Source organism: Heloderma suspectum, chromosome 5, assembly GCF_057233095.1.
Source record: "Heloderma suspectum isolate Gila_16-S chromosome 5, 16-S_ref, whole genome shotgun sequence".
NCBI lineage: Eukaryota > Metazoa > Chordata > Lepidosauria > Squamata > Helodermatidae > Heloderma > Heloderma suspectum.
Window position 1 is genome coordinate 102,067,140 of NC_139462.1, and position 18,503 is coordinate 102,085,642.

Below are 18,503 nucleotides of genomic sequence, written 5' to 3' on the forward strand. Positions count from 1 at the left end.
CATGCTGAGGGCATCTTGCAGACAATAATTTAAAAAATCGGCAAAAAGTGGGATACTGGTGTAATTCATAGCGTGTTTATGAATACTGCATGTGTGGCTTTGTAATGCAATATTTCCAGTGTTTTAGTTCTGATCAATCATTTGCACATTCTCTGCCATTTTTGCTTCATAATCAGCAATAAAATGCACTGGCTAAACTTGGGATATGTTAAACATCTGAAATAGTATACCCACCTTCCTCAGTATACTGGAACTCTGAATCTAGCTTTCCAAAGGACTATTCAAACAGGCAGTCTCCATCAATCTTGCCTTCTAAAAATATTAACAACCCAGCAACCTTGCAGTTAAATAGGGAAGCTACTCACAACAGCAATAGGCACTTCCTAGAATTATTTTATAGTTTTTATCTGAAAATTGAAGAAATGTCTCTTGAATATCTGCAGGAAGTGTGTTTGCTTCATACTGAAAAGTATTAGAACTCTGACAGAAGCCAGAAGTCAGTTATTCGGAAGGAGGGTTATAGCTGAATCTTAAATTCATGAACTAGCTCTTTGCATGTTTGCAAAGTAATCACAGCCTCATCCAGAGATATGAACCAGCAGACTTCTTTTAATAGAAAGATTCCTGTATATTGTTAATAGCATCTAATTTCATCTTTTCTAACCTCTTAGGTCAGGTATCCCCACACTTTGAATGATTAGGACATAATGACAGCTGAAGATTCTGCTGCTAGGATGAGTAACGATTCCTCCAACCTGCAGACAAATAAAGTCCCTGAAGGTGTGGCTGGTGCACCGAATGAGGCTGCGCTATTGCAACTAATAGAACGCACTGGATATACCATGGTGCAAGAGAATGGCCAGCGCAAGTATGGTGGACCACCGCCAGGCTGGGAAGGGTTGCATCCTCCTCGTGGATGTGAAGTCTTTGTGGGTAAAATTCCTCGTGATGTCTATGAAGATGAGCTGGTCCCTGTGTTTGAGGCTGCAGGACGGATCTATGAAATGCGCCTGATGATGGACTTTGATGGAAAAAACCGTGGTTATGCCTTTGTAATGTATACTCAAAAATATGAAGCCAAACGTGCTGTCAAAGAACTGAACAACTATGAAATCCGTCCTGGTAGGCTGTTAGGGGTGTGTTGCAGTGTGGATAACTGTAGATTGTTTATTGGCGGAATCCCCAAGATGAAAAAAAGAGAAGAAATTTTAGAAGAGATCTCTAAGGTGACGGAAGGCGTGCTAGATGTCATTGTATATGCCAGTGCAGCAGATAAGATGAAAAACAGAGGATTTGCCTTTGTAGAGTATGAAAGTCATAGAGCAGCCGCTATGGCAAGGAGGAAATTGATGCCTGGGAGAATCCAACTTTGGGGACACCAGATTGCTGTTGACTGGGCAGAGCCAGAAATAGATGTTGATGAAGATGTCATGGAGACAGTAAAAATCCTGTATGTGAGGAATTTAATGATTGAAACCACAGAGGATACAATTAAAAAAGTCTTTGGTCAGTTTAACCCTGGATGTGTAGAGCGGGTTAAAAAAATACGAGATTATGCTTTTGTACACTTCACAAGCCGGGAAGATGCTGTTCATGCCATGAATAACCTCAATGGCTCTGAACTAGAAGGATCCTGTCTAGAAGTTACCTTAGCCAAGCCAGTAGACAAAGAGCAGTACACACGTTACCAGAAAGCAGCAAAAGGAGGAGGAGGAGGAGGAGGAGGAGGAACAGCAGAAGTTACTCAGCAACCTAACTATATTTACTCTTGTGATCCATACACCCTAGCATATTATGGATATCCATACAATGCTCTGATTGGTCCAAACCGAGAATATTTTGTGAAAGGTTAGTATACAGCTTTTGGCACATTTGAGGAGGGGATATTGTTACTGTGTTTGCATTTCAGCTGTGGCCTATTTGTCCGAAGTGAGTGCCATGTGATACAGATAGCTTTTAACCTACCTTTTTACAAAACACTTTAAATTTTGTTTGAAAAATATAACCCACTTCTGAGGCAGGTCACAACATGTATGAAAATGACAAATCATAGCAATCCCCTGTTCTATATCATCATTAGCCTCTCCTCTTGATAATGGAATTGTGTTGGTTAGATCAATTTGAAAACAAAATAGGGCCACCCAACAGTACCGTAGAAGTTTCTGCACGCTTGGGTGTGCAGTTGTGCAGAAGTATATTTCTTTGTAAATTAAAAGGAATCAGGAGAGGGGAAAGGTGTAGAACAGCCTGCTAAGAGGTAAGGTGGCTATTTTTATGCATCACCAAAAAAGAGGAAACGCATCACCCAAAATGAGGACAAAAGAGGACCAATATTTGCATAAAGCTTGTGTATGGTAATTTATATGTATAAATGCAAATTCAGACATCATTACTATAATCTAAATGAAATACAGTACATCTCACCATAGTGGGAAAGACTAACCACGGGCTTCTTTGCACAGAGCTTTTATTCTGCTATTGCGATTGGTTACTCACGGAAGTTTGCAGGTCCTTAAGGTGACGTCGTGAACTTCCAGGGCACTAAATGACCTTTATTCCGTTTTTTAAAAGATCGGAGATAATGAGCTATCAAATTGCAGCGCTTGAGTTTCACTTGAGTTCCCTCATGAAAAAGGAAAAGCCGCCATGAGAAGAGCTAGACCACAGAGCCATCTAGCAGCTGTATAATGAAACTTATGGAAGACTCAGATAAGGGGGAAGGAAGCACATATAAAGGGAGTCCGTCATGATCCTGCATTTAAAATGGAAGCAGAAATCCCCGTTGCAAATGTAGGATTTTAGACTGGTGTAGAGATGCTCCAGGTGACCTGTGTAGCTGCTTAGTCTGCTGTCCAAGTGCTAACTGTTGATGGGCAACTTCAAGGCCTTGCCCTGCAATCCTGTCTTATGGTTCTTTGTCTTTAAACTGGACTTGGACTGGACAGCTCTCCAAACAGAGGGTGACTTCAAATAGAGGATGGTCTTTTGTAAAGTAGGACACATGGGGCAGTATCCAATGGCCCTTCAATGGGTCTACACAGAGTAGACCCATGGAAATGAATGGGCCTAGTATATATAGGACTATCATTGGGTACTGCCCCATGTGTCCTACTTTATACCTTACTCAGAGGCCTCCAAGAACCACAGAACATTGAACTTGGTGAATGAGTTAAAACAAGGAAAGATCTCTGTGTGTATGAATTGGCCTGCTTGAGCCCCTAACAGTTTATATTAGCTGGAGGTGGAAATTAGGGTTGGTGGGGGTGGGGGGAATCTGTGTCTTGAGGTGAAAAGTCTTTTCACTGCACTACATGGGGAAGTTTCGGGAAGAGGGAAAGAGTTTAGTTTTTGCACTCTCAGGAACCTTTTCTCTTCCCCAGCCCCAATAAAGCACTTGGATTTAGGCCTGACAGCTTTGGAGTATTATAATGGGGTGGAGGTTTCTGGAGAACAGGAAAGAAAATTGTGTCCTTTCCCCTCCTCTCTTAAAATTGTGCATTAGGTGTACTTTTATTTGTGTTTTATTGGATGCATTTTAATTGATGAATTTTAATGTTTGAATTATAACATTTGTCATTTTGTGTATTCTTTTGTTAACCATCTTGAATGCTCTTTTATGCTATTGGGAAGGTAGGATATAAATTTAATTTAATGTAAATAAATAAATGTCATCTGGCCCCCCTTGAGCACCAAACAGCATGATTGATTTTGATGACATTTATATCCTATCTTTCTTCCAAAGAGGTCAAGAGGGATTGTGTGTGTTAAATTGTCTTACCCTTTATATGTTAAATTCTTTCTAAATAGAATTCCAATAATTCTCCCGTATATATGAGAACAAAAATCTATGTACAAGATGTTTTGCATTCTTTTGTGCAAATATTCAAGAATTTAGGGTTGCTCGGCACTGCACCAACTCATACAGCACAAAAGTAGTTCCAGTAGTCACTGAGTCTCAAGCCAGAGTGTGACTGCGAGAATGTGCAGGTTGGCTGGAGAAAAGGCTTCCCTCCGTCCTCTTGGATTCATATAGCCATCCATAATGTGAGCTGTGAGCCCCCTATGGAAGTGCACTGGCCATACTTTGTTCGGATATATCTTTTCTCCAGAGTAGAACTTGGGAAAGCCTGTTTTCTGCCTAATGGTTGCAGAAGCCAGCAGTGCATATCACTGATTTGCTGGATTGTGATATCACTGACCTAGTTCCTAGTATGTTTTTTTCAGTATTGATTCTGTGTGATTCTGCACTGCTGCTGCTTTTAAAAAAGTGTGTGTGTGTGTGTGTGTGTGTGTGTGTACATTTGTGTACTTGTATAAATGTACTTCTTCGGGAGTTTTTTTTCTTTTTCTTTTTTAAAAGGGAAACAATCTAGGCTGTGGGAGAGGGCAAGAATGAGGACTGAATTGGTGCTCAGATCAGTTGTACACTGTTGTTGTTGTTGTTGTTGTTGTTACTTTATTACATTTCTATATCACCCCATAACCAAAGCTCTCGGGGCATTTGTAGGAGTTAAAACATTAAAATACAATATACAAAGTTTAAAATCCATTTACATAAAAGCACAGAGACAATATACCCAAACAACATATAACTAAAAACAACTTTGAACATACATATATCTTTTGTTTTCACAGGAAGGGCAGATGGAAATTAGCTCACTCCAGTGATGGCAAAATGGCCATGAATCCTCTTTTAATTTATGTCACTTTGCACCATCTGCCAGTTCAGTGCCATCCATGAAGGCATACGTTAACCTCCCTCAGTAGGCAGTAAATCTGGGCATAGCCACTGAGAAGGCCCTTTCTTGAGTTCCCATCAAATGCACATCAGGTGTTGGCATGACGGAGAAAAGGACTTGTCTGGAAGATCTCAACACCCAGGCAGGCTCAAACGGAGGAAGGTGGTCCTTCAGGTGGCCTGGCCCCGAGCTGTTTATGGCATGGTCATAACCAGCCATTATGGCCAAGGTGTTTATGGCATGGTCATAACCAGCACTTTGAATTCATCCTGGAAACAAGCCAGCTGCCAGTGTAGCTGTTGTAACGTAACGGATGTTGTAACGGATTGCATATTCCCTATACCTGGGCCTGTCAGCAGCCTGGCTACAATATTTTGAACAAGAGGAAGTTTCCAAACTGTTTTTAAGGGCAGCCCTGCATAGAGTTGTTGTTGTTGTTCAGTCGTTCAGTCGTGTCCGACTCTTCGTGACCCCATGGACCATAGCACGCCAGGCCTTCCTGTCCTGCGCTCTCTCCCGGAGTGTGCTCAAGTTCATATTCATTGCATCCGTGATGCTATCTAGCCATCTCATCCTCTGCCGTCCCCTTCTCCTTTTGCCTTCAGTCTTTCCCAGCATCCCTGCATAGAGAGTGTTGCATTAATGTAAACAAGATATAACTAAGGGATGTGTCACCATGGCCAGATTTGACACATCTAGAAACAGGTATAGTTGACACACCTGCCCTCATAGCTCAAACTCCCTACCACTGTCCATGGCCTCTTACCCAATCCAAACAGAACAATTCTTCCCTGCAACCCCTTCTGTGTGTCCCTTTCCCAAAAGCTGTCTCCTCTTTAATTAGTTGCTTGGTTCACTCTGCAGAACCAACATAGGACAACTAAAACAGAAAGCGCTGTCCCACACATTCAACAAATAATGCAAGAACACAGCTAAATATTAAAACCCTTCTTAGACTAAAAATATGTACCAAACCTGAAATATGACAATAAACAGCATAATAACCAATTACTGGATTTTCTGCTCACTGCTGCTACTAATATTGCAAAAGGCTCTTGTGATCTTGGTAATCTTTTTTCTTTCTTCTTTCAAGGGCTATATTAGAGAGCTTCAATGAATGTTATTGTTGCTTCTGTGTGTAGTTTATCCATTTTGTCTTTTTGTTTTACAAGCAGGCACTGTTAGAGGCAGAGGACGAGGCGCAGCAGGCAGCAGAGCCCCTGGCCCAAGAGGTTCGTACCTGGGGGGATATTCTGCAGGCCGTGGCATTTATAGCAGATATCATGAAGGGAAAGGAAAACAGCAAGAAAAAGGATATGAGCTTGTACCCAATTTGGAATTGTCTACTGTCAGCCCAGTTGCCATTAAACCGGGCACAGGTTAGTATAATTATTGGGGTGGGGAAAAAACTTTGGCAAGGGATAAATAAATTATTATTTTTCGGGAACTTCCTGATATTACTTTCTCCAGCAAGAGTAGCAGCAAACATATGCATCTAGCTTATGTTTCACTTCTGGAAGAGGTACCTGTTAACACCAATACCTCTTCTAGAAGTTACCTGTTAACACCTGTTAGAAGGTACCTGTTAACATCTGTTAGACCTGCCATCTCTATGGGCTGATTCTGCTCTAGTATGTTTGGACTAAATTGGCACAGGGATCAGGTTTCCAAAATGATGGCATGTATGTGTGTTGCTTTCCCACAAAAACACTGCATCAGCTGGAGAAAGCTGATACATCCTTGAAAGGCATAGCTGCACTCTGAGTCATGCTTATGTGAAAAGGCATGGGCAAATGCAGTGGGGAGAGCCAGTGTACATGTATTCACAACCAAGGGAAGACATATGTTTGACAAGACTGCAGAAAATGCTTTAGAAGTCATCAGTCTTTTCAGTCACAGGTGTGACTCATGAATATGTACCTGTTCGTCTTAAAATGCAACATGATAAATGTACATAAGAAACCAAGCGTCCCTAAAAAGGGTCTTCTCAGATCTTTACTTTGACTTTGGAAACCTCTGGAAATGGTAGTACTATATTTTGTTCAAAATATGGTCAGGTGGTTTATTTGTATTTGGAATTAACCAAAATTTGCAGAGATTTCCTAGTGCATTCCAAAATTTATCCGACATGATATGAATAGGTGAGATTTTACAAATTTCAGTAGTAAAACCTCACACCATCAGACTTTGTATGTTGTTGCTTCAATGCCAAGGATGGCCAGCCTCTGTATCCTTGGGGGCCACTTCATTCTCAGGACAGTGGTCCAGGCTAGAAATTCCGTTTGCTACACAAATTGACTGCCTTGCTATAAGAAAGTCTTCAAGGAGCCAGTGGTTGAGGCATATATTTCCTGACTAATGACTAAATTTTAGCATTGTTTTATTGACATTCCCACTTCTATTATAATTTCTTTGTATTTTAATTTGTTGTACATGGCTACACTATTTTATGTGGAGTGGTTTATAAATTCTATAATAAATAAATGCACATAAATGCACATCTGATGCTGCATCAGACCATCAGTTCATCTAGCCCAATATAATCTATTCTGACTGACAGCAGGTCTCAGGCAGGGGTCTTACCCATCACCTGCTACATGAGATCCTTTTAACTGGAGATGCCAGCAAGTGTTTTGCTTGGCATTGAGCTATGGTCCTTAAGAGAGAGATAATATTAAACTATAGAGTACCGTTGTTTTTCCACACATTTATGATAAGGAAAAGGTTTACCACTGTTTGATTCAAATGCGATCAAGGGTCTGAACAAAAATAATTTGTGGACCATAACCAACCCATGGGCCATCAGTTTCCCCATCCCTATTCTACGCAATACCACATATTAACTGCACAGATCTTTACCCTTTCTACTTAGACATGTCAGTTCCAATTGTAAGTGGTGTCCCTGAAGTGTTCATAGTCTGGAGAGGCAAACAGGGGTGCTCTCTTTCCCTCTCTGCAGACAAAACAGTTAGCTCACCACTTGTGTCTCTAATTTGTAGGTAACACCTTCCAGATCTTGAAGGTCCAGCAAGTCTTCTTCCAGAAACCTGTCTCAGAATTCTTCACAAATCATTGAGACTGGCTCCTAGTGGTGTCTGGTTCCTCATTAGCTTTCTCTTCTCACCTCTGCCACTAGCTTTCAGGTGTGTCTATGCCTGGCATCCCTGAAATGGTTACAATAGGAAATGTGCCCTCTTGTTTGTTCTGGGCAGGTTGGGAGATCTCCGTATTATTTCTGATGAGAAATGGAAGTTAGCTGTGGGTGCTTCCTTGCTTTTCTGAAGTGGATAGAGGCATTTTTGCTGAGGCTATCTTCTCCTCCTTGCTGGAAATGAAGGAGAAGAGAGGATACTTATTTGTATCTTGGACAGAAACATGTAGAGGGGAACCCTATGGACACCTATCTGGGAATGCATATTGTCCTTCTAGCAAGCAAGGAAGGGCCTTCTTTTCTACATTCACAGAGAATACTCTTCACTGATTAAAGGAAGGGCACCACATTGATGCATATATTGCATCAAAAATTAGGCTTCTCTTCTTAATCCAGAAGCTGAAGCCAACATGAACACCATGCATGAGTGGGCTCAAGCTAAAGTTAAGCCATTCCTCTCATGCTACGTTTAAGGCTGCAAGAAATGCTGTTGCAGAATAAGAGTGCCCTGGACACAAATACCATTGCTGTTTCAAGTTTAGCCTGATAATAACTTGTCTTGGTCTATTCTAGTGGCTATTCCAACTATTGGAACCCAGTATTCCATGTTTCAAGCAGCACCAACAGCAAAGATGATGGAAGATGGGAAAATTCATGCAGTTGAGCATATCATCAGCCCCATTACCGTCCAACAGGATCCAGCTAGTGTGGCGGCGGCGGCAGCAGCAGGTGTAATACCTGCAGTTTCAACCCCTCCACCTTTTCAGGTAAGTTTTTGTCAAGAGCTTCCCACAGTGGGCTTTTCCTGGTATATAGAAAGCCTGGTTTCTTGGCATGTTGCTGTTCAGAGGACACCATTCTTCTTAAGAAAACAGGACACCATTATTGATGGATTCTCAGTGCTGTGGGATTTACTACTATGCAACTAACTTGCTGGGTTTCAGTGGGAGCATAGTTATGCTGCAGCTTGTGCATGTTGCACTAAACCTTTGGTCAGTAATGTGGTGCCCCCAGACAACCCCCGTGGTACCTGCCTAGGCCCCCTGCCTCTCTTGATTTTAAAATATTTTTTAATTTAAAAAACAAAACCTTGGGAAGCTGGAAAGCAGCAGAACTCCAGCCTCCAGTCACCTCCCTGTTTTCCCTTGCCCACAATGCTTCTGGGCCCAACATTCCTCAGAGGAAAGGAAGAAGGGAGGACAATTAGACGCTGAAACTCTGCTGCTTTCCAGCAAGCCAAAGGAAAAAAGACAAAACAATTGTTTGGGAGACTGGGAAGGGCAGTGGGGAATGATCTGGAAGGGCAGAAGAGGGGTAGTGGCGGGGTAGAGGGTAGAAAAGCCAGTGAGGTTGGTGGGAGAGAAGGGAGGGAGCAGCTGGGGAGCAGCCTAGGGGGGGGAGAGAGAGAGAGAGCGAGTGATGAATGGGGTGTGTAGTTGTGTGTATGTGAGTGAATGTGTGTGTTATGCATGTCTAAGAAAGAAAGAGTTTAAAAGTGACTCATAGGGAAAGAGAAACAGTGATCCTTAGAGAAGTGCTTTTGTGTGGGCAGTGTAGACAGTGTGTGTTCTTTTGGAGAAATGATTTAGGGGTGATCTTCCTGTTTTCAGAAAATAAATGTGGAGGAATTAATTTTAGAGGCATTTTGAAGTGATTTGGGGAAATTGGCTTGCCTTTCTGTGAAAGAAGTGTTTTGTTGGATAGAAAACAGTGGGTTCAAAGGAGTGTGTTTGACTTCTAGCCTCACCAATTTGCCTTTCTATGAAATGTGTTTTGCTGTAGTAAATTTTGTGATTGCCTACATCCTATGGCAGCCACTTTCTGATGGTGCCCACAACACTTTCTCAAAAATCCCAATCTGCCCATAGGCCAAAAAAAGGCTGGAGACCTTTGCATGACTTAGGATGATGTGCAAACTCATCCATTTTCTGGCAAAACTCAAATGTACCAGACAGCCTTAGAACATCATCCTTGTTTTTATTTTTTGGTTTGGGATAGTCTGCCCTTCATCATAACTCTCTGTCTTTGATGTCTGAAGGAATATTACTTTTGTCATCTCTTCTAGAATGCTATGGTATTTGTTTTGCATTGGAAATTGGGTTTTCTTCAGTCATGAGGCGCCACAGGATTTTTTCTGTGGGTGGCGAATTTGCACAATGATATGTGTGTGTAGCAACACACTTGTGCTATATGACACATGTGTATTTTCCTTGTATAGACACACACATGCTAGATGCTTAGAGTCACATTCTTTGACATTTAGAAGCCTATGCAGAGTGGCAGAAAATTTTGTGAATTTGACAGCACTAAAGCAAACAAGTGTTTTACTGAACTTCACATATGAAGCATCATGAACTCCAACAAAACTTTATTTGGAGTAAGGTATATAAGAAAGCGGGGTGGGGATATGTACAAACACACTATAGTCTTAAGAATGCCATATTAGATCTTCTCTGTTACCACCACCCTTATTGACAACTTCACATGAATTGTCAGAAAAGGGGTCCCCCATGTTCTGGAATTATTTCCTTCATTTGGAAACATTGCGATTCTTCACACAGTATTTATCAATGGAGTCTGTGGACAGTGTCTTGGGAAAGGGAAGAGAAGTGGGTACACTAGATTAGGGTTTAGGGCTCTAGAGCAGCCTGGATGGACTATTCACTTTATTGTTCACATTATCAGCCATATTTTACTTAAACTAATATAATACAACTTTTGCATTACTTGAGTTTTGAACTACCCAAATATTATTTTGAAACTACACATTTTTTCCCCCTGGAAGTACACTTTTTCTGTCTGGTTGCACTTTAAAACAAGCCACGGTAGCAGCAGAGAATAGGTCCATGATTTCTGATATGGTGACTGAGCAGCATCAAGGCCTGGGCACCAGGCCTACTGAAATAAGGAGACCTGACCTCTGAGAACTCTAATACTAGGTCTACCACTTTGTTTTTTTCTCTGTGGGTAGACCTGGTATCTGGGCAAGATTTTTCACCCATGGCAGAACCCTCAATTATTTTCCTGGCTCCATTCACTGTACTGTAATGTGCCTTGATTGCGGTTAATATTGTTTGGGGAGAGGGATGAGCTTACCTGCTCAGCTTTCAGTCAACCCCTAGGCTAATCTCTCCTGGCAACACAAGAGAGTCAGGTACCTTCACAACAGGGTTTTTTATTACTACAATACATGGGAAAACACTAACTTCAGCTGTAAGGTCTGTCCAAAAAAGAGAGATCCTCCAGGAGAAAAGAGAAACTAAAACTTGCAGGCTCTATGAAAACTATATACATACAGTGCCCCTGCCCCAGCCTTAAATAAATTGCGCTGCTGTTGCAAGTTTTGCAACCACCCCAACTACATTTCCCTACAATTTAAAACAAAGAACCAGCACACCAGTAGACTAGATAATAACAGTGGACTACACTGCAGGGTTGTCAATCACTAATCTTAACTCCCTTCTCCCCCCAGCAAATGGGTATAACAGCACTGGACTACTTTGCAGTGCTGGTGCAACTCACTCTGACCTGGTTCAGACAACATGACAGCCCACCGTGGGTTAATTAACCCTTGGGGCACTGCAGTGCATCCACCATTATGAATATGCAAGCCCATGGTCTGTTTTAGGGTTATGCAAAGGGTCTTTAACACTCAAATAATGCCTGGGTTCACACAACAAGCCATGGCAACCCCCATTTTCTTGCATATTTATAATGGTGGCCTGCAGGCACCGCAGTTCCTCATGGGTAAATTAACCCACTATGGGCTGTCATGTCATGCAAACTGGCCCAGTCTTTCAGCCACAGCTCTGTCTCCTGCAGTTTGAGTATAATAATGATGTACTTCGTCTACATGCATTGGCACAGTAATTTCCTAGCAGGGAAGAGGAAAAAAAACAGGAAGTTGCTTCCCTAGACGGTAGGTATGTCAGTCATTGCTTTAACTTGATTCATTGGCTAAAAACACTGAAAGGTGGGAGCAGGCTAGTTTCCAAATAAGAAACTAAATAACCAAATAAGCAAAACAGTGGCTGCATGTTTGCCTCATATCTGGTTCTATAAGTGCTAGAGATTGGCTTTGTTTTATATAAAAGTTGAGAATCTGGGAATTATGGCTTTGGGGGGGGGAAGGTCAGTCCCCCCCTTCCAGATGCTCATCTGTTTAGTTTTACGCTAATTTGCTGGTGAAGAACATGCTCATTCCACATTTGTAGGCCTCTGTCTAATTATTTGTACCCAGGTGTTACATGCATGATAAGACAAACTTGCTGATGTATCAGTGAAGGATATAGAATTGTTTGTCTTAAGAGCTATTACCATATTGATGCTCCTTAGATTGGTTCTTTTGTTATTTTTGTCAGTGCCAAGGCACAGAATTTGAAGGCAGCATATTATATGTAACGCTTGTTTCAGTTACAAACAAGATTGTGCAACTTGTTCCTTTTTTATTGTATTCATGAGAATTTATTTGCAACTTGGAGAGTCCTTTCCTGTATTCAGTAGCCGTAATGGCTTGGTCAGCACTTCCTGTAGACACTGCAAAGATCCTGCTTACGGGCTTTCTCTAGGCATCTGCTTGGCCACTGTGGGAACAAGGATACTGGACTAGATGGGCCCTTGGTCTGCTGTAGCAGAGCTCTTCTGATGCTTTTATCCCTTTCTAACTGGAAATGCCAGGCAGGGATTGAACCGGCATATACAAAGCACGTGATCTACCACTGAGCTGCTCCTCTCCCGCTTTTGTGTGCAGGCGTTTGTCTTGAAGATTGTTCTGGGCTGTACATGACAGTGTCTGGCTGGAGGTCTGGGTGACAAGAACCAGTGTTCTTCCTCCCTGCCATACTCTTGCCATAGCCTGTGGCCTGTATTCCAAAGTACATGCCCCTGCTTCTAAAGTGTCCCTTACAGTGAAGGACAAACCACATAAGGCAAAATCATCAGACCTTTCTGCATGTTGCAAAACTGATATGGGTTGAGAGGCATACATCTTTTCCAAACCGGGGGGAGGGGTGGCAGCAGGGCAGGGAGCAAGAAGACAGTAATTTAATGAAACCAAACTCTCAGGATGCCAAGAAAAAGTAATTTTCCTTACCCCTGATATATGCTTTAGTATGAAGAACACTAAATGGTGCCGATCCTTTAAAAAAATCCATTGTGGGTGTAACTTTCTAAAATTGTTGTTTCCAGGGCCGCCCAATAACTCCTGTGTATACCATGGCTCCAAACATGCAAAGAATTCCCACCGCAGGAATTTATGGCGCAAGTTACGTTCCATTTGCTGCCCCGGCTGCAGCAACAGCAACGATAGCCACACTACAGAAGAACGCCGCTGCCGCTGCTGCTGCAGCAGCTTACGGAGGGTATGCTGGATATATCCCTCAGGCATTTCCAGCTGCAACTATCCAGGTTCCAATCCATGATGTCTACCAAACCTACTGAGACTGCTGGCCATTGCTGGGGGTGGGAACATTGAAGGAACTTTTTACTATTTATGAAGAAAGAACCTACTGCAGAACAATATGTTTGGATGTCAGTAAACTGATGATAAAACCTGGAAGTGAAGTTTATAGCAAATGTATCATCATGTTTGAAATCTTTTCTACATATGAAGTTTTTACTAACTTTTTAGACTTTTAAAAATGTTTAATATGCCTGTATTCCTACATTTCTAAAATGGCTTGTTTTTCAAGGCCCATTCTTCTATACAGGTTTATTGTAGTAGGTTTTTAGCAATTTTATTTTCACTATACTTGTGGTATGAAGGTTATTTTTTAGTAAGTTCTGCACTCCAGAGATTTCTATTTTGTAGTGCTTTTAATAATATATCAACTAAATATTAAAAAGTGAACCTAAGCAGGTAGGGGAAAGTTTTTAAACATTATATTTTGAAGAATATATTCAATATTTAAAGACTACATGCAATAGATTTAAAATATATATATATATACACAAATGTGTGTCTTATTTAAAAAGTTAAACTGGAAAGTGCAATTTGAAAGTGACTGAGACCTCTGCTTTATGTCTGGGCATTTGTATGGTTTCTTTGTTATCTAGAGCCACAACTAAATACCTATTGTTTTAAAGATACTCCCATAAATTAGCTCATGTTAAACTATGCTTAATCTTAAGGAGAACTCTTTTTGCATTTTCCATTAAGCCATCTTTTGTATTTATTAGCATTCTTTAATTTTCAAACTTGGAGCAGAAGCAAGTCATTTATATTTCATGGCAAGATTATTCAGATGTGTTCGTTTATTATAGAAATGATTATCATACAATAATAATAATGTGTAAAAGATGGGTTTTACGAAACCCTATAGCATCACTGCACATGTGAATACTGAAGAGTATGTAGATTGCTCCAAACCCTATCTTCAGACTTCTGTTTTTGATGAGACTTTGTTAGAAAGTAGACTTTCTAACAAATCAAGGTTAAATCAAGGTTGCTGTCTTCCCCCTATAGGGGGAGGGTCTGTTACTCAATAGTACAGCACATGCTTTGCGTGCATAAAGTCTCAGGTTCAATCCCCAGAATCTCCAGCTAGTAAAATCCGTTAGCAGGTCATGAGTAGTCAATACTGGCTAGACCAGCGTAGGCAGTATGATGCTCGTGGGTTCCAATGCGCCCCTGGTCACCTTTCATGGCACCCACCAAGGTGACCTTACCACCACCCCCAATCCCAAGTGCAAAGAGCTGTAAAAAAAAACAAAACCCTCCTGTTTTATCTTGAGCAGTGGTGTGGAACCTGTGGCTCTCTAAACTTTGTTGGACTCCACATCAGCCCCAGCCACCATAACCAATGATCAGTGGTGATGGGAGCTGTAGTTCCCTGGTCTAGATTCTATATTCTGTGTATATAACTGACATTGTTGTTTTAAAGGTTTGATTTAACCACTTTAAATAACATAAGGGTTAATTAAATAAGGGGCTATTTATCTCAGGTTGTGAATATATAAGAAGCCCTAACTTCTTTTGCCCCTGAGCCAGAGGTCCCTAAATTATATCTACCCAGTAAGCATGGAGGTAGACTCTGAAAAGGACCACACAATATCAAATGGTGTTTGTAGTGGAGTTCAGTGCCCACTGGCACAATATTCTCAGCTCATGATTTAGTTACTGCTGTCAAAAAGTGATGATAAACACAGACTATGTTGGGTATACATTTTTCTCTATTCTAAGTATTGAACAGTTTGACCCTGTTTGGGCTGCCAACCAGCAAGGCTTAACTGGAATATTATCATCTTAGCCAGTTGCCAGAAATAGTGGATGCTAAGCTCCAAGGAAAATTCTGGCTGAACCATTTGCTTGGTAGAACAGTCATAGCACATACCGAAGTGTTGATTCCAATTGAGGCTTTTTTTTTGCTTTTTTTTAATCCCCCACCCCACCCTGTTGAGGGGTGGAATTTTGGGATAAAAACAGGCAGAGAGGAAAGCTTAAATCCTCCCTTCTCAGAGCACTGCAGCCCTGATCTGAATTGGGGCCATGTGTGCTTACTCTGAAGTAAAGAAACAAATCATGCATAGCTTCTGCTATGTGTGACTAGAAGAATGTTTAGTTTGACTCTCTGGTGTCAATGTGGGGTGGTGAAAGTAGCTGTCCATCATGTAAGCAAGGCAGTGTATACTCTGCATTAAAAAAATATCAGGATTCTGAGACAAGGAAATATGAATTGGTGCACCAATACAAGCCAACCTCTGGACCTGTATAAATTATCTAGTCCTGGGGAGGATTAAGGAGCTATGCAGGCCACTGAAGACACCTCTCCCCACAACCACTGGAAGTCTTATTCAGCAACTCCTATGACTTTAGGGAGTTCATCAGGCATTGCCAAGCGCACATTGTTTTCACATGAAAGCCACAGAACTCAACTTTCAAAGAAACTTAGTTGCCCACACTGTGAAGCTTTTCTATGTTTGCATGGAATTGTGGCCCTGATTATAAGCATACTTAATATAAATGGTGTTCAAGAGGTAAATCTGTCGATAGAGGGCCTGTGTGGGAGCTAACTACTGCAAGCGGTTCCATGTGCAGAGATACAATGAGGGATAGTAAATTGTGATTTTAAACAGCTCTTTTCAACCTGTAGGTTTTCTCATTTCTTATGCTTGCATGTGAATAACTCCTTCCAATTTCAGCAACCTATTTTTCTCCAGTATAAAGTGTAGTCTCAAGTGCTGGTTCTTCTTCTTTTCAAGTGTACGTCGTAGAGACAAAGAATGTGTGCTACTGCAGTCCAGAACCAAGTACGTTCTTGTTGATAGAAAATATTGCTTTTTAAAGTAGCTTTATCAAGTTTCGTGCAAAGGTAAGGGGGTTAGTAACACAGTACTTAAGTGGGTTTTATTCTCTTGCCTTATTCTCCTTTCCACTCACTGTTCCCATTACCATTAATGGGAGTTACCCATGCACATTGGAGAAGGAAGGAATTTGGACCACTATGAATTAAAAACACACACATGTACATATCTTCACAATACATTTTAGAAGTTGTTTTGTTTTGCTGTTTTGCATGGTTATGTGGCATGCCACAAAGCCAATGTTTTATTTCAATGTTATTAAAAAGATGTTAAGTAATATTACTGCAGTGTTTTGTGGCCTGTTTAAAGGCTTTATTTAGTAGTGCAGTGAACATAAAATACAGTAAACTTTGCATTGAATGTGGTTCAGTCTACTTTATGTGACATACCCTGGTACCACCTAAAAAAAATTTTTTTTAAGTGAGCTGTGCAATAGATGATATACCAGCTATAGGTTGGATCCAAAGGGCTGTGAAGGGAGCCTCAACAGCAGCACGCACACACCCATTGCCCAAAAGAAAAGCTCCCACAAGTGTGGAACCTGCTTGTTGAAGCATGAGAACTTAGAAGCTATTGTGGGAACACTAGTAATTTGAGCAGAACCCCTTAGGCAAATATGCAGCATCTTGGGATCCCAAACTGAGCATTTAATGTGTATATGGCAAAGGTTGTGTATATATATGGCAAAGGTTGCGTATACAAGCGTAGATAATGCTTAAATAAACAGCTTTCTATGCAGTTCATGGGGGGGTTGTTTTTTAGAAACTAGGCCGCCCTTCTAGTCAGTGAATCTTCCTGAATTTAAATTATAAAACATAAATATTTTCAAGAGTATCTTTATTCATGACAAATGAAAACTGCGAAGTATTTTGCTATAGAAATAGCAGTAATTATTTTTCAAAAGGGTGGTCCTTAAATATATCCTCTATTGCTGGAATTACTGCTACACCCTACCTCAAAGGGCCACCATGACTACTGAAATGTTTCGATAGAGCTAGTTTGCTTTACACTGGCAGTCCAAAAAGTCCTGCTACTCTTGGAATACAAGCCCCAAACATTTGCATCAAGGCTTCTAACCATACCCCAGTTCTCCCTAAGATGGTAAACCTGGTTTTAGCTGTGCCACCTGATTACAGGTAAGGGCTCAAATAATGTTTCTCCATACAAAAAGTAGCCTAGTTTTATGTTGGAAAGCTTGGTTTGTCAAGGAGAAAGCTAGGCTAAAACCTTTCTCCCTGATACCTGATATTTTGGAGGGATTTTTTTTTCAGTCATAGGAGCCCTCATGGTAAAGTCTGAAGTAGGATTGCTCAGGCACGGGTTTGCCCATGAACTAGGCCCTTTCAATAGCTGCAGCTTTGGTGAGAATTCTGATGATTCTTCGAATCAGTTTTGTTTTGCTCATGTGATCAAACACTTTCTCCTGTTCTCTCGCTCTCCACTCTCCTACATCACACGAACCCTTATAGAATGGCTGGCAATGGCAAAAGGCGTAAGTCACAGTGCTGAAGTTAAGCATCACTACCTTCTTTCTATCCTAGCTTTATTTTTAATCTCTATCATGCAAAAATAATGAGACCTGAGCCTGTGTTTTAAAATGTTGAATAATAATTTAAAAAAGGGCTTGCACTAATATACCCTGGTAAATTTCTTAAAAACAAACCAGAAGTGAAGTTCTTACTGTATTTTACATATAAAATTGTAGTATCTGCAATAAAAGTGGGCAATGTTCTCAAAAATGTGCTTGCCCATAGGAACTTTGGACTGGTGCAAAGGTACTAGCTGGAACACCTGGTAGCAGGATCACCAAGGCCATTTAGATAGCAATGAGCCACCATTCAGTGGTCTGACTTTATAACAATTTCTGAACCATTTCATTTATACACTACTGAGGCAAGTTATGACTTGAAATGTGAACTTTTCTTAGGTTAAGAACAAACTATAAAAAGATGTTATATATGTTTGCCTCTTTTCAAGTATGCCATTAGTGTAGATGTTTCACTGTATTTGTTCCTTTGTGTGTGTTTTTGCTGTTCCATTTAAAATTTCTTTAGGTAGTAAATAAAACATTGCTTAAAAACCGATCCTTGTCATCTATTCTAGAGATGTCTTTTACCAGCTTCAGGCTTCCTAAAATGGTTGGGTCTTTTCAGTTCTGTTCAATTTTTAGATGATCTTTCAGGCCAGAAACTGGTATTATTGCAACTACTAGTCTACTTCCACTCACCCCATTCCATAATGTCTAGTCCACTTACCCATATACTGATGTCACGCTGTTGGGCATTTCTCTGCTGCTGCTCCACTTTATTGGC

The 18,503-nt window shown here is 40.9% G+C and overlaps 1 protein-coding gene across 3 annotated transcripts in view; it reads left to right on the forward strand.

Annotated features, from left to right (window-relative positions):
• RBM47 (RNA binding motif protein 47) overlaps positions 1–18,266 on the forward strand; it is a 54,767-nt gene extending 36,501 nt beyond the window's left edge. The window contains exons 2-5 of one of the 3 annotated variants that reach the window (XM_084856934.1): positions 672–1,848; positions 5,912–6,118; positions 8,464–8,657; positions 13,078–18,266. In XM_084856934.1, coding sequence (XP_084713060.1) covers positions 708–1,848; positions 5,912–6,118; positions 8,464–8,657; positions 13,078–13,329 — 1,794 coding nt within the window. In that variant the 5' untranslated portion in view covers positions 672–707 and the 3' untranslated portion in view covers positions 13,330–18,266. The remainder of the gene's footprint in view (positions 1–671; positions 1,849–5,911; positions 6,119–8,463; positions 8,658–13,077) is intronic. The other 2 variants (XM_084856936.1, XM_084856935.1) reach the window with 2 other exon arrangements.
• Positions 18,267–18,503: the final 237 nt, after the last annotated feature.